Here is a 17,189-nt window from a genome sequence, read left to right on the forward strand (position 1 = left end):
ACTAATTGGAATTTATAATCTTAGACCTATCGAGAGCATCCAATATGACATCGACTCTTAGTTTTAGAAGGTTTAATTTCAAATAGATATGTACCCTCGTGCATATAGTTGGATACAAAATCAATTATTTTTAATTTAAAATGATAATAAAAGTAGTAGATCTTTTATTATGTTTTTTGCAAGGGATTATGATCTTTTTAGTTTTTACAATAATTAATTTATATGATGAATTGGAACTATTTTATTTTATTTTAATTGATAGAAAAGAAACAGAATGACATTAAATTAATATTCACAAAATACATAGTTATTTTTGTGGGAAGGAAAAATCACATCCATTGATCTAGTCGAAAAACCTCCTCCAGGTGACTACTCAACTACCTTATCTTCTTGTCTGCCTTCGATTTTCTATGATCAATTCCATAATCATTCCCAAATCCATCTATTTGAGGGTCAAAATCATGTATACATATTAAGAAATCCATCAAATATTTGACTATAAATTCAATTATTATTATTAACTTGAAATATAATCTGCAGAAGCTCATGAACTTCACATCATGTATCCACCACCTCTGCTTATTTAGCGAGATCATTTCGGATAGTACATGTAACAAAATGACCTCTTTACTCTTACACACAACGTAAATTTCATAAACGGACGACAGAGTACCAGACTCATATGAACCCAATATAAACACGACTTTAAAAACACACAACAACCTGTATACTAAAAACTTTAAAGCTTGAACTCACAAAGCTTAGATCCTGAATTCGCTTCTGATTTCTCATATAGCCGTTCAGTTAATAGTTATTATCTCAAAAATTCACCGGTCTTCTGAGATAATAGCTTTTAGTTGAACGACCATCTGAGATATCAACTCCTTGTTTTACATAGCTTGGTTCTCTATTTTTCCAAATAATTTGAGAAATGATAGTGCAGCATCTCTTGCCTTTTCTGGTGTAGGAATTGTAGGTGCAATTGGCTCATATTCTGCTTTCCATTCTGCTACACATTGCTCATTGCTCACAGGAATGAAAGAGAAGGTAACTCTGTATGGATTATACATTTTCTTCAAATCACCATCAGTGACTTGATATGTCACTGACCTCCCCTCTTCCACCTTCTCTATCTTTTCTATTGATTGCTTGACATAGTTGCTTAATGCTGCATAAAATATTTGTGTTATATGCGCAATGACGAAGCCAGAATCTTTATCATAGGGTTCAAAATATAAAGAGGTAAATAGACAAAGAAATCAAAGAGATTCAACATGTACGATTGATGTTTGACATAGTTGCTCAATGTTGCATAAAATATTTGTGTTACAAAAGGTGCAGTGGCAGAATCAAAATTATTACTAATGGGGTTCGATATATATAAAGAGGTAACTCTATATACATAAATAAATAATTTCAACCTTATACATATAGTGTTTATTTTTTGATGATCCTATTTCACTTTTTTAGTGTAATTTTTTGATGACCCTGATTTCACCCTTATAGGAGTACTAACGAGTTCACGTCAACCTAATAATTTTTGGCCTAGACTTTATACATATATATAAATATGATTTACCCTATTTTTGTGGTATAGTTTTAACTTGATCATGAGGTTACCGTAGAAACTATTGATAAACTTTAAATCTTGAATTCGCTTCTTAAAAAAATAAAATAACACACTTAAAATATATATTAAATCAAAATCAAACAAACAAATTGAAATTAAAAAAATAAAATAAACACACTTAAAATCTATATTAAATCAAAATCAAACAAATAAATTGAAATTAAGAGTAACTGTTTATCCTGGATTAACCTAGAAGACGAGGTAAATAATCAAGACTTTCACAATTATTTACACCAAATCAAATAATTTATTTGTTGCCGTTGGTACAAACTAAAGTAAGATTACATATTACTCAAACCATGATTACTTGTAAATAAAAAAAATCATATGCAAACACATGTCTTTCATTCAGTACTTAGGGCAAACACAAAAACAAATTCAGAATTTCAAGATTACAGGTTCCTATAACGACCTCAAGTTAATATTACAATAATCACTGAATTTACAATCAAATATTTAATAGATTCTTTAATATATAGGTAAGATGTGAACAAAAATTACCAGATTCACGTAAATCTATAATCAGACTTCTAAATCCGTCTTTGTACAAACACCAGATGCAAGTAAGTGATTCACGCAAATCTATAATTAAATCCGCCTTTGTACAAACACCAGATGTAAGTAAATTTTTTATCGTAAATCGGGTTTTATTAAAGACTTACCAGGACCAAGCTGGAAACATCTGAGACTGCCAGGCTCTCCTTTTCCTTTAATATATTCAGCTTTAGCAAGCATTTGTGGATTAATTCTGCTAATTTTATCATTATCCCTATACATTTCCCATGCTTTTTCTGCAGAGATGTTGAGCAAAATTTCACCTTTCATTCCTCTCATCTCTCTTTCTTTTATCTCTATCCAACTTATCTTTCTCTTTCTCTGTATCAAGTCCTATCAATATATAGATGAGATATAATATAATATAAAAGGATAATGGTTAAAAATGTATCTGAAGTATCACTTTATCGGGTGTTTGTATTTTTTATCTGAATTATCATTAACTATTTATCATCAAAACACATCTTGAAACTGACTACATCATGTATTTGAATACAATCATCGAAAGGAGTGTGCACATGTGACAACTTAATTTGCCCATAAAATTTCATCACATGGTAGCCGGCTCATTAATTTCAAGGTGTGTTTTGATAACTAGTTGATGATCATTCAAGTTGAAAAGGACACTTGATTTAGGTTGGAAATTCGAAGAAAAAAAATGATACTTCGAGTGTGTTGTTTTTTATCATTGTCTCTTAATTTTATTTATAAAAATTCCAATTAATTTCTTTAAATAACCACATGGAGTGCCATTTACCAACAACTTTTGGCAAGAATCTTCACATTTAGTGTCCACCATGTTTGTCCTTTGATAAGCACCAGATGCTAAATCTTCTAAATATTATAATTTAATAGGCATCTATATCTTTGTAAAAATGCAGGAAAAATGATGCATCGAATAGATACAATGTGATCAGGTCCTTTGAAAAACCTAACATATAACGGGAGCTTTAATGTATCGATAAGTTTCCAACTAGGTGCATAGGGCAACCATCCTAGTATGGAGCCCTCAAGCAATGTAATTATATACATAAAACAGGAGTATTTTGCTTTCATTTATTACGTGTTTAACATGATCCCTTTTTTTTTCCAGCAACTATAAAGAATGTCTCAAAATATTCCCTTAAGAATTTATTCTCCAATTACAAGTTGCTTTTCTACAGCTTTAGCAGCAATATAGTTAAAGTTTTTATATTATAAGATAATTTACACAATTCAATAATACTAAAGAATATGGTCATACACCCCTCTTGACTCCGGTGGAGCTAAACTTTTATATTAATAGTGTTTTCTTACCTTCCTGAGCAAGATCACGTCCTTCATTACGAGCTTATACACATGTTATGGGGTTAAAAATATCCAAATATATGTCGTGTTCCACCGCGTAGCGAAATGGCCCAAATAAGACTACTTCTTTTCACGGTGAAGAGCGAAGATTGATTAAATCAAAGGACAAGAATGAGAGAAGATGTTCAATCTTAAGAGGTATTCATCAATTCTCCTACGTTACAATGTTGAAAACATTTTTGCCTTACAACAAATAAAACTTCAGAAGTAAGACATGGCAAATCTACAATACACAGCATGACAGTGCTGTATACATCATCGTCAACTGCCTAATTATATGACCCTTATTCAGCAAATAGATAGTATTCGAGTCGAATTGCACTTTCACTATTTTCAGATTCCCTGTGACCCTACATGAAAACATGATTAGAAAGGTTTGGGATAATGACCTAACCCGACCATCCTCTTTGAGGACCACCTGAAGAATGTCCATTCAGCCTATCGAGCACAGTATTGAAATCAACTGTCTGACCACTCTCCTCGAGCCTTTGGATAACATTAACCACATGATCACCCCTGTAGCCCATGCTTGCCAGCTTCTCAATTAATTCATTGTAAGGATGAGTGCGCATCAATTGAGGTGGACGAACCATATGATTGGGGCTTGGGGAGGACTGTGCGTTCTGGGGAGAGAAGCTGGAGGGAGGATAACCACTTTGTGGGAAATTTGGTGGTTGTCCCCTTGGGCCTTCACCGTCGTACATCAAATATGCATTTCCTGCAGAAAGAGATGGATGAGGCCCACTAGTTGCATACCCATCCCCTGGAGCACCAAACGAAGGCTTGAGATGCTGGGTTGGAGGCTGTGACTGAAGTGGCCTACCAGACCTGTCATACCCATAAGGTATTGCTTCTGGACGGCTTGCAACTGATTGAGGGATCGCAGAAAATGACATTTGCATTGGCATGCTATTGGGGACCGGTTCAGGAGAAGGATTCGGTTGACTGGGTGGATAAGAGGGATAAACAGCAGGTGATGAGGGTCTACCTTGCTGTTGCACAGTTGGAAGCTGATGCTGTTGAACCTGTTGGGATGCTTGAACCTGTTGAGGTACCTGTTGCGCCCATTGCTGCTGCTGATATTGGGGCATTGACTGGATTTGTGGGGTCTGATTCCCCGGAGGTGCTCCTGGCTGGGTTGGTAACCTAGAAAGATCTTGCATTTGAGAAGTTCGATACTGGGGGTCAGATGAAAGATATTGACCTTGGGACAAGTGAGTTGGAGCTGGTGGATTTGACATCTGCACTGGGGGTAAATAGTAACCTTGTGACTGCGTCATACTTTGAGATGGAATTGGTTGTGGAGGTGCCTGTTGTGGCTGCTCGACGGGTTGGTTAGTAAGAGGAGCCCGGGGTGCTACTTGATGGGGTAGAGCAAGTGCCAGTTGTTGTCCATTTACATCAGTTGAGTTGTCACCTTTATTGGAATCAGACACAGGTTGAGCATTTCTGTCCTCATTCTGCTGAGAATTGTTCGCTGAAGCTGGTTCTTTCTGCGCAAACTGAAGCTTAGCCAGCTCCTTCTGAGTTTCAGCAAGTTCTTGCTTATCTCTCAGAATCTGTACAGATCTGTGGACCTGCAGGAACAACAAACAGCAAAGAAATTAGTCATCGGAAAGCTATTAAAGTAGGAGAAACTATGAAGGCATAATTCCAGAAAGCAACTTAACATTGGACAAGAATGAATTCATACTTACTGACTAGGAGCATTAGAAGGCTAGAAAGTCAATAGGTGTATTTGAAATTCAGACACAAATAAACAGAAAGATGTGTGTTTTTGCAGAGAAAGATGGACGTAAACCATGACAGTGAATCCTTATGATTGGTGTCTCTACAATAATGTGGTGTTGGTTCTTTTTTATTTCCCATCCGGTGTTTGGTACCCACATTGGAGCCCGACTAACTCCAGATTCGCGCCGAGAAGTCCCACATTGGGGGGTAAAGTGCTCCTTAACAAACGCGACTCCGTACCATGGGGGACTCGAACCCGAGACCTCTAGTTAAGAATGAAGACTTACTACTCCACCACAACCCTTGTTGGTGTGGTGTTAGTTCTAATCACACGCGGACTCCTACTTAAAATAGGGTCTAACTTGATCTGATGAGGTAAACTTTGCCAATTGTCCATATGTACTAGAAAATAGAGTAGAAAATTCTCCAAGACCAGATAACCTGTTAGCATTGAAAACTTCTCAAGTCTACTAAACCATATAAAATTCTCCAGTCACAGAAAAATACGTTCCACGAATATTAGAACATACATGAAGCCGTACATTGCATGTATAAAACCCAGAACTTGAGAATGAGGAAGTGATAAGTCTCTAATGTCATCAGTTCTGGGAGAGAAATCTTTGAATGGATTTTAACTTTTAGCTAAAACTTTGTCAAACATAATAGATAATCAAAAAGTCTTATCACATTATAACTTAACTTACTAGGACTATCCTACTTTATAGGGCTAGGGATGGTGAGAGTATAAAAGGCATATCATCTTTATGAAAAAGGAGGAGGAACTTACAAGAATAGGATTATGCATATTATATATACCATGTTACTAGGACTATCCTACTTTATAGGGCTTGGGATGGTGAGAGTATAAGCAGCATATCATCTTTATGAAAAAGGAGGAGGAACATACAACATTATATACCATGTGAAACATAATATGTAAGCAATGCAATACTACCCATAATTTCAAATAAGACTTTATTTTAGCACATACCACCGATAAGAGAATTAACATTTAACTTGTGTAAGGGGTATATCTAAAAGCACAGCATTTAGCTGCTAGACAGAACCTTTAAATGCATGCCATGCAAGGAAATCAGTGAACGAACCTCTTGAACATGCTTCTCAAGAGCCTTCAGTTTCAAATCTGCTTCACCATGATCTCGAACTAAATCAGACCGCATTTCCCCAATGGACTTGTCAAGGTTGTAGCAGTACAGTTCCAACTGTGACAAGCGTGAACTGATACCCTCTAGAAATCTCATGAGATTGTCCGTATATTTTTTCATGGTCTTCTCAACAGTACATATCATGTCTTGATTGAAGGAAGATTCCTCTGGAGGGCTATATGTCGAAGTGGGAAACATTGATGACCTCGTCATTCTGTTTTTGTGGAACTCCTACTCAATACAAGAGCATAATTGAGTAAGAAGTCAAATAGAAGTTGTTTAGGTAAGATTGAATGTAAAGAAATAGAAAGAAAAAGTCTTCCTACAAAGATCTAAAAAGCACTGTGGTAAGATTCTTCTTTTTTGATGAAGCAAATTGTTTCATTACCGGCATCAAGAAGATGCAAAGAATACAAAAGTAGATATGCTAGCTCCATTACATGATAAAAGTTAAGACCCGGGAACCAGCCACAAAATAAAAAAATCTAGAGAAGACTTAACATGACTATGGATAGTCTAGCATGGTAAATTAATCAGAAAACCAATTCTACCTCTTGTCTATGACCCCTGAAAGAGCTGCTAATCTGTTATAATTACTATCAATGAGCTACATCAAAACTACGACTCCAAACATTTTCCAAAAGGTTTACACCAAATCTAGAATCCAGATGCAAAGCCAGAGCTATTGAGATTTGAGGATACTGTGTGAAACATGATTTCCTTATTGTTCTACATGTAGATTGACTTTAGCTAACCTGTTTTTGCAGTCTCATGTCTTCGGATTATTCATTTACAAAAAGAGAGGCAGATATAAAGAGACAAAGAAGAGAAGGTATAGGAGAGTTCAAGGATCTCCGTCATCATAAGTTTTAGGTTACAACAATGATTCATAACTCCTATTAGTAGCTCAAAATGAGTGAAGATAGACTAATATCTTACGTCCCTCACCCCTCTAAAATTGAACTACATAGTTAAACACCACAGTAATTTATGTACAGCCAAGTGAACCATCTCTTTAACCTTTGATCACTTTGAAAATCCACACTTAGAATGTTAAACAGACTGCATCAGGATAATTATCATATAGGTCAAAAAATTGGTCAGTGCAGCTGCTAAAACATAGTAAACCATTGGTGGACTACTAGATATCTAGCAAATGCAGAGCTAAGATTTTGAGTTTATGAGTAATGAACTCTAAAAATACCAACTTTACTGAGTTCTTCATAAAATAACTATACATATTAAGTGAATTTTTAAAAACTACTGAAGGCTAGCAGCAACCCAGTCGAGGTGTGAACAAGCTGACCGGACACCACAAATCAACAATTTTCAGCAATACCCATCTGTAAATTCTCAAGCTTTACCTCATAACTTCCAAAACCCCTAGTGGGTATCAATCAAAACAACAAAGAGAACATTTCCACTCTACAATAATTTACTCATATGACTACCTGAACTTTCCACCACCTTATTGTTAAGAGTTTGATTCCTCATCTTATAATCCCTCTCCGATTAAATTTTAAAAATACAAAAACACATAGTTACCTTAGCAGAATTGGTAGCAATCGCAGGATCAGAGTGGGTTCCATTAGAGGCATCTTGATGTGGATAATCTTCATAAGAACAGAGAATATCATCAGACCCAAAATCAAATCCCTTCGAACCCGAAGAATTACTCGGCCTACCAGACGATCCAGATGCCATACTTCACGGATCACAAAAAAAAACTAGGGTTTTCACTTTACTGATCAAACAAACAAGAAAAAAATATCACCTAGGTTTTGTGTATATATAGAGAGAGAAAATGGAGAAAAGGATTATGTTTTGTTTATATAGAGAGAGAAAGAGGGAAGTAATTGGGAATTGTGGTTTGCTTGACGAAGACTCGTCGTTGCACATTTTTATTGGTAGTATGTGCGTTACGTTTACAATAATAAGTAAATGTATTACGTTTATAATAATAAGTAAATGCGTTACGTTCACAATAATAAGTAAATATAAATTTGAAGAAGAAAAATATGAATTATATATAGTATAAGAGGCTAGAAGCACGTAGCTGATAGTCGTGCTTCAGTTGTGTACTTCCCCTCATCTAGAGCTGCTTGGCTTAGTGGTTACAGTTGAATATTTTATGTGCCCGAATCGAACTTAGTTTGATAAATATTTAAATAAATTGATTGTTTGGGATCGAATATTAAAGATCATTTTAATTGTTCATAATTTACATAATTTGAATCGAGACAACAGACTTAATTTAATATTTGAGTTAAAAATTTATCAAAAATATTTTTTCTACTTTGCCAAAATAGATGTAAAATTTGCATATCATCCTCTATAGACAAAAAGAAAAAGAGTTGTTCAATTTGTGCTTGTGTGACATCCCTTTCTATTTTATAAGATTTCAAAATGGTCAGAATATTTTTTGTTAATAATATTATCATCTACTACTTTCATAACTTTTTAGGTATTCAAACTGATTTAATTATTCAAATGCCAAACTTTTATATGATATTTTATTTGTAAAAATAACTTTAATTATTACTTAACTTTTTTTTTCTCCAACTACCTTTAATATATGTTATACAAAAGTCAAATAAACGTATTTATTTATTTTTCCAACCGACACCTTTTCTTTAAACGTGAAAATCATGGGTGTTAGAATGATGGATTAGCTGATATGTCACCATCATTTCTTGTTTTTTCAAGTCTATTTTTTATTATTATTATTTATTCGTTTTTTATATTTGTATTAAAATATGATTAAATCAAATTTGAATCACGAGGTTCATTCAATGAGTAAGTTATTATGATGACTATACGTAGAACAAATAAATAATGTAGTTACATTGTTCTTTTTTCTTCTTCTTTTTCCACCCGGTGTCCAGAGCCCACATTGGAACTCCGACTAAATTTGGATCACGCTCTGCATGGCTCATTCGGGGGTGGCGCGCCCAACAAAATTTTCTCCATACCCAGGGCTCGAACCCGAGACCTCTGATTAAAGGTGAAGCACTCCCACCAGTGCATTATTCTTAAGTGACTCTACAACCATCCAAAGAATCTAACAGAGCGAATCTACGATTTGATTTGATGTTTCTGAATTCACACCTATCTCAAATTTAAAAAAAAAAATAGAGACAAAATAAAGACCTATATGGTGATAGTGACAAAGTTGTAAAGGTTCATTTTCTGCCACTAGACCAAACAACATACTTTGTTAGTGGTTCCTAAGTCATATTCCTTATATATTTATCGATTTTCTTTAAAAATTACTGAATTCCCGAGAATCCCTCAAATGACCTAAAGTTGTCCCTCGGAACACCACCCCTACTCATGTCAATAGAATTTTCAGGATTTAAATTCAAGATCTTTGATTAAAGATAAAGGAACATTACTCATCACATTGCAATCCTTGTTGATAATTAATTTGGATTTTATTTATTTTCCAAGTCCTTCGATCTAGATTTTTGAAATTATTTTTCAGTATAAGGAGCAAAGTACATTAGGAAAAATGTGCCCAAGAATTATAAGTTTACTACAAATACAAATGAATATTTATTTGTAATAATGTTTAAAAATATTGAGAGAGTTTTGAAGGTGAAAACCTTTTTATTATATCTAAAAACTTAAAAATAAATGATGACTTTATTATGTAAAGGAAAAAAGCTAAATAAAAAAACTATGTTGAGAGTGGGATTTGAACCCACGCCCTTTCGGACCAGAACCTTAATCTGGCGCCTTAGACCAACTCGGCCATCTCAACAATTGATATCATAGAACTATTAATTCTTTAATAAACATCTTTTCGATGTGCATGATATTGTTACAAGGTTCTGTCTACATTGAATGGCAAAGTTATCTTTGTTCGAGAGTGTCATTTAACATGTTCATTAAAAAATTACATTGAGTAGTTAGGTGAAATTTTTTATTCTATTTTATGTATAGACTTCTTCATGTACAATTACTTCTTATAATTTGACTTTGCGTAGTAAAAATCTTGACTCCTTTGTTTAGAATATTTATTGAAAAGCAATTATATTATAGAAAGGAATAAAGAATATAAGTATATAATTAATAAGATCGATCAAATTATATACATTATTGGTGTAAGAAATTTATACATCATCAGGTCATCTTATCTGCTTTAGCAAATAGTTTAATTTATCTTATTTTTAAGATTAAAATTTCATATTTTAAAAAGATTTATTTGTAAATATCTTTTGAATGACCTGATACTATAAAATTTCTTTACAATGAGTCAATGACAATATATTTATATATATATAACCTAAATTTAATGGTAATTGATCGCTAATATTGCTAATACGCTTGAAGTCAACACCATATTGTCACGACCTATTATAGCATCACCGATATGATGTTGACCAAATTCGATGTGAACTCATGACGCCCACGCTAAATTCGTGTCGGATCGACATAAATGATTTTTATGTTTGTTATATGTGAAAGTTGCTCTATATAAAACACTAGAAGAGACCTCTTTTACCATAAATTTTTTAAAAAAGGTTATGCTATAAAATATGTTTTTTCACCCCATTTCCACATAATCAACTCATGATGGAAAACAAATTTCTATTGATATATTGAAAGTAGACACTGAATATTTTCTCTTTAATTAAAATAATTATAAGAATAATCACTAAACATTTTTTTCGTGGAAAATATCTATTGAAAAATAATAATATTTTTAATAGTATATATATGTATTACATATCACATTTAGAAAGGTGCATATCCTGTTTGTAGCACTGAAAATAGTAAAGAAATTACTTTATATCTTATCCATAATATTGCTAAATTTTTTAGAGTCTTTGACAAGAGATATTGATTGCTTTTCAATGTATGGTTGTAATATGATTGATTGATGAGATACGACATTATCATATATAGTTTCGTCAACCACCACTGAAATTATATTGTATCAACATAAAAAGAAAAAAAAAAGAGTTCACTTATATATATAAATATAAATAGTGCTAAATTATTTTAATCCATCATATAGTAGTTTCTAAAAGTTTTTTTTTTGTCAGATTACTAATTTCACTTATTACAGGTGATTTTTAAAAATAATACTAAACATTATAACATTACAAATAGTCAATTAAATAGTACAACAACCGATAATTCGACAAATTTGGAAAGAGGCACAAGAAGAAGGATGAAAAATGCGCAACTTTAACAAACCGAAGGTTAAATATGCTAAGTCAAAGATTAATAGAAGCAAAATTTAATTTTACTTATAATTAAAATACTAAAAATGTTATTATTCTTGTTTTAAGTGATTTGATAATGTTAAAAATTATTTATATTGTCAGTAATATAGTCTATAGAAGCTAAACTCTATTCAAAACAATAGCTACCACCAAGGGATGTGACAGAATTGTACGCTATTTCCATCTTTAATCAGAATTTTTAAATTCAAGTTCTGAAAATGTGTTTTTTATTATAAATTGCTAAAATTTTGTAAATGAACTTTTTATTTCCCCACCCCCCCCCCCCCGCCTAACCCCCCTTCACCCCCACATTCCTTTTCCTTCCTTTTATATAGGGACCCTTGACTACTCCTATTAGGCTTCTTTGTCAACTCTTTGTAAATTTGGCCGACCAAGAAAAGAAATATTATCTACACATGCCACAACTACAATATGATTTGATTCGATAAGATAAAAAGAATGGTTGATAATGGAGTCGATGTGGCACGTGGCACACCTCCATGTGGTTTATTTCTATTGGTGGATTAACTTTAACTTCTCAAAATTAAATTTTTTCATGATGACAAGAGGGTTCATGTCTAAGACTAAGGTTTTTCAAATTTTCTCGATGTTCGATATTTATATCTGTTTTGATATTTTAATTATAATCGAGGAAAGTAAATTCTCTTAATTAATATGGAAAGCAGTGGACTTGCAAGTAGAAATCTTGATGAAACGTATCTAAAAGAGTTTGAGAATTATTAGTAACCTTTAATTTATGACTAGCTAAGTAAATTCTGGATAAAAAAGATGTTTAATCATAATAAATGAGTTGCTTTTTTTGTCGTCATAGAGAAGCTCTTGGCGAAAAGACCTTAGGATAAGTTGTTAAGAGAAATTATTGAGATGGAAGAATCAATGTGTTCACGTAATTTCAAAGAAAGAAGGTTGACAATTAGTAGTTAGAATCTATTTTTTCATCTTTAAGGAATGTTTAATGGTCTTTTAGATTAATGCTACGTGGATTATAAAATAATTTATGATTGAAATTCATTTCAAATCTTACACTTAGCTGAAAAGTCAAAAATAGTAAAAATAAAGCTAATTGACACCGTTAGCTTTACTTTTACCATTTTTGGTTTTTCTATTAAGTGCAAAATTTGAAATGAATCTCAACCATAAATTATTTTATGATCCACATGACATTAATCTAAGAGACCGTTGAACATTACTTGAGGAAATAGAACTTGACTGGATCTTTTTCCCATGCATGCACCTCTTCTTCATCAAAATTTAAACTTCAGACTTTTGATTAAAAATAAAGAATCTTATTCATCCCTGATCCCACTATAATCATCGTTGGTCTCTAACGCTAGATTCAACAAAATATTATTGGGTGCATGAAACATTAGTTAGGTGATTATGGGAGGGTGTAATGAATGAGAATGCACACACTATCATGGGTGGAGCTACAGTGTTCCGAGGGTGTCCAATTGGACACTCTTTGCCAAAAAATTATACCGTATATATAAGTAAAATGCTACTGATAACGGTTAAAGTTAATAGATTGGACACCCTGAACATGTCAAGATACTATTGTCCAACGGTGTGAGGCTCTCCTGCCTTACTTTGAAGGCGTGGGTTCGAATCCCCACTAGTGCATTTTATAATCATTTTAAATTTTAAATAGAACACTCTTATTTTATTATTCATTAACATATTTCTTTAATTGTCTAAGCTAATTAAATTATATTCTTAATTAGAAATCTAGGTTTAGTTGCTAATTGAATTTTCAATGAATTTGACTTTTTATTTCTTTTCATTAAAATTTGAAAAAAAACTTAAATGTAATTATTTAATTTAAAGTTAATAAACAAATTCTAAACTATTTCTATAAAGTTGCTAAAAGCGAACAAAACCTCATTTGATTCTGCTTTCACTATTTATATCACGTTATTGTTGTCATCACCCTAGATTAGTGAAAGTTTGAAACGTAAAAATGATTTCATTTTAAGCTTAATCCCCCCCCCCCCCCCACCTCCTTTTTTTTGTTTTGTTCGTTCACTTTATATTAAATTAAACATAAATATTAAAGCTAAATATTATGCAGTTTGATTTAAAAAAAAATTAAAATATTTATTCATAAAAAAAAAGTAATATTAATATTATTTAGGTCAATTTTAATTTTTTCAATGCATCCATTCATCAAAAAAAAATTACTTATATAATATTTGGACACTCTTTACAAAATTCCTAGTTACGCCACTGCACACTATGTTAACTTGATTTATAAATTGAATGGTCTTATTTGAAAATAAATAATTGTACTTAAACAACATTAAACCTAATAATCTTAATCATTACAAAAAAAGGTTTGATTGGGTGTGTCAAATGACAAGATCACATGCAAGTCGGTGTTGTGTTAAAAAGGACAGGCAAAACATGTTTCATGATGGAAAGGGAATTGCCAATATATATATATATATACATACTAGACAATGTGGCCCATGCTAATAATATAAATGGTATATTTTGGAGCTAATGACCGAGTTTTTAAAGCGATTGTTTGCATGGATAAAGGAATAAGTTTTTTTATCACAAACTTGTACTTTCTTTAACTCTATTTAAGGCATAATAAGACTACCCACATACAACATTTTTGAAATATTTTATGTCGTCAATTATCATGATTTATAGTATTTTTACAATAGATTCACTTCAAGAATCAGTGAAATTTTTTATATTTTTTTCAAAACATATTTTATATTGTCAATTATCATGATTTATAGTATTTTTACGCAATTTTTAAATATAAAATAAAATAAAAAATAAGGCAAATAAATTAAAATGGACCCAATATATGTTATTTTTATTGTCTCAATTTATGTGACACAAATGAAATTTGGAGAGTCATCCAAATTTTCATATATTTTTTTAAAATATTTTAAATTATTAATTATTGTGATTTATGATATTTTTATGTAACTTTCAAATAATGTACATTACTGGTCACTTTGTCCTAATTTATGTGATATGGATAAAATTACAAAATTAACCCTTTTAAAATGTCTTTCACATATTTTAAGTTGTTAATTATTATTATTTATAATACTTTTATGGTAATTTTAAAATGATATGTGTTATTTTTTTTTGTCCCAATATATGTGAACCTGATAGAATTCTGAGAGTCAACGTATTGTATTAGATAACTTTTAAATATTTTAAATTGGTAATTATTGTAATTTTTAATGCTTTTTAAGTCATTTGTAAATGATATATGTTGCTTCCTTGATTGAGACTTTTCCATTTGTGACACATATATATAGATATTTGGTGTCCGTGCCAGCACGGGCCCAATAAATATTTTTTTTTGTTTAATTTATGTGATATAAATAAAATTTTAAGATCAGTCGATTTTTTATATGTTTTCTTAAAAATATATTTGAAGTTATTAAATTGTTGTGATTTATAGTATTTTTGCGTTAGTTTTGAATAATATAGGTTACTCATGTTTCAATGCACGTGAATAATCATAAATATTTTCAGTTGTTAATTTATTGTGAATTCTAGAAATTTTGACGTTATTTTCAAATTGTACATGTTACTTATTCTATTCCAATTAGTCAACCAAATTTCTTATATGATTTAAAAATATTTTTAATTGCTAATTATTGTGATTTATAGCATTTTTTATGTAACTTTTAATAATATATAATTTGTTCAAATTCATATGACAATGATAAGATTTCAAGAGTCAACGCAATAAAAATTTTAAATTTTTTAAAAAGTTGTATCTCTAATATATTTTGTAGCTAAAATATACTCTCTCCGTCCACTTGTATTGGACATGTTGCGCTTTTTAAAAGTCCATTTGACTAATTTTTAAAGTTAAATCAGATTGTATTAATTCAAATTTTTTTTAAAAAGAATTAAATATGCAAAATCTATACAAAAAGTACTATAAATTGTAACTTTTTGCCTATGAATATGATGAAAAAACACATTATAAAATCAGTTTCTCTCTCTCTCTATATATATATATATATCTCTATCTATCTATCTATATATATATATATATATATATATATATATTGTTTCTCCATTTTATTTTACTCGATTCTTATATTAAAATTAAATTATGGGTTTTATTTGTTCAATTTAGCACTTGAGCTAAGAATCGTTTCAAATCAGTTTCTCTACCTCTATAAATAACGATGAAACCTACGCACACTTAATCAAAATATAATTAGGTCAAATAAAATAAAACGAACGAAAATATACACCTTGCATTTTTATCTTTTTTTTTTTTTTGGACAAGTCAACTTGTTATTAGTCATTTTCAACTTCAATGTCTGTCTCACTCAAATGAACAATTTTCCACGAATCATAATATTGAACATATGAAACACAGCAAAGCTGTTGTGGACAAATTACATCCATACACGTGTGAGATTTGTTTTTTTTTCTCATCAAATGAAGATCAAAGTATCATCACATATTAAACAGGTAAGAGAAAAAGACATAAAGTGGTTATTAAAGTTGTCTCGAATTTTCAAAAAGACATCTTAATTTTGTAATCGATCAGCCCCAGATTTTAAGAAGCAAATGTGTTCACACACCAATCATTACATGACACGTGTTAATTTACTTTAAAATGTAAAAAAAAAAATCATTTTAAGTTTTTTCTTTTTTTCTTTATTTCTCTCTCTTACTTTTTGACTTATTTTAATTTTATTTTTTTATAAAAAAGAATTCATACTATTTTCTAGACTTTATTAAATTATTGATAACAAAACTAATTATTTTTCTAAGAAAATTTAAAATTTTGAAGGTATCATCAATTACTCCTTTTCATATAACTTCACAATTAGAAATGATAATTTCAAAAGAATCAATGAATTCACCGAAAATTGAAAGACGTTAATTGAAATCGGATAAAAAAAGCTATATGATACTTTCTAATCATCTTGAAATCTAATGTGTTTATCAAATTGTTCGAAATGTAAGAAAACAACGTATATAGTTGAGGGCAAACCGAGGGTTTACCCGCAACTTCTGTCCATGAATCCTCTTTCGCTTGGTTACGGGACTAGAGCGAATCGATTTAGATAAAAGCTTTAAAATTAAAGAGAGTAAAACTAATAGTAGTAAAAAAGGAAGGTGAAGTTGTGGTAAAAATTGTGACACTGAGAGTGAGAAGCTTCAATGGAGATGACAATGGTTTTTTTGAAGAAGAAAGAAAGAGAAAAATAAAAAGGAAAAAAGTTAAAATAATAAGAAAAATAAGAAAATATACTTTATAATAAAATATTTGTAAAAATAAAATTATATTAGTTATTTTAGGTTGTTCACTCTCTTTGAGAGAGTGCACACATTTTCTATGTCATGTGGACAAAAAATGATGTAATAATATCAGTTTAAGATTGTTTAGTGGGTAATAAGACGCCCGCATAGTTAAATTAATTCATATGTCACTTTATGTCTTTTCTCAACATGTAAATTAAAATTTTATATATATATATATATTAAATCTTGAACGTCTATATA

The 17,189-nt window shown here is 31.0% G+C and overlaps 2 protein-coding genes and 1 non-coding gene across 3 annotated transcripts; all 3 read right to left on the minus strand.

Moving 5' to 3' along the window:
- Positions 1-535: 535 nt before the first annotated feature.
- LOC125810087 (uncharacterized) lies at positions 536-2,478 on the minus strand. The gene is made up of 2 exons (XM_049489604.1): positions 2,293-2,478; positions 536-1,168 (listed from the first exon to the last, which is right to left on the minus strand). Exons 1-2 carry the CDS (start codon positions 2,462-2,464, stop codon positions 891-893), a joined length of 450 nt encoding a protein of 149 aa, XP_049345561.1. The 5' UTR covers positions 2,465-2,478; the 3' UTR covers positions 536-890.
- A 1,187-nt stretch (positions 2,479-3,665) lies between these two features.
- On the minus strand, positions 3,666-8,300 carry LOC125810088 (uncharacterized). The gene is made up of 3 exons (XM_049489606.1): positions 7,975-8,300; positions 6,370-6,660; positions 3,666-5,109 (listed from the first exon to the last, which is right to left on the minus strand). The coding sequence occupies exons 1-3, from the start codon at positions 8,131-8,133 to the stop codon at positions 3,922-3,924; spliced, it is 1,638 nt and encodes a 545-aa protein (XP_049345563.1). The 5' UTR covers positions 8,134-8,300; the 3' UTR covers positions 3,666-3,921.
- Positions 8,301-10,111: 1,811 nt separating this feature from the next.
- Positions 10,112-10,192, minus strand: TRNAL-AAG (transfer RNA leucine (anticodon AAG)). Its single transcript has one exon. It is a non-coding gene; the product is annotated as a tRNA-Leu (tRNA).
- Positions 10,193-17,189: the final 6,997 nt, after the last annotated feature.

Source organism: Solanum verrucosum, unplaced genomic scaffold (genome assembly GCF_900185275.1).
Source record: "Solanum verrucosum unplaced genomic scaffold, falcon-dt-bn FXZP01000281.1, whole genome shotgun sequence".
In the NCBI taxonomy this organism is placed as follows: Eukaryota; Viridiplantae; Streptophyta; class Magnoliopsida; order Solanales; family Solanaceae; genus Solanum; species Solanum verrucosum.

Coding starts and splice junctions, on each gene's coding strand:
- LOC125810087 (XM_049489604.1), bottom strand. CDS start 2,464: ATGAGAGGAATGAAAGGTGAAATTTTGCTCAACATCTCTGCAGAAAAA. Junction 1,169..2,292: donor ATGTTTCCAGCTTGGTCCTG/GTAAGTCTTTAA, acceptor TATTTTATGCAG/CATTAAGCAACTATGTCAAG.
- LOC125810088 (XM_049489606.1), bottom strand. CDS start 8,133: ATGGCATCTGGATCGTCTGGTAGGCCGAGTAATTCTTCGGGTTCGAAG. Junction 6,661..7,974: donor TTGCTACCAATTCTGCTAAG/GTAACTATGTGT, acceptor TGTATTGAGTAG/GAGTTCCACAAAAACAGAAT. Junction 5,110..6,369: donor TTGAGAAGCATGTTCAAGAG/GTTCGTTCACTG, acceptor TTGTTCCTGCAG/GTCCACAGATCTGTACAGAT.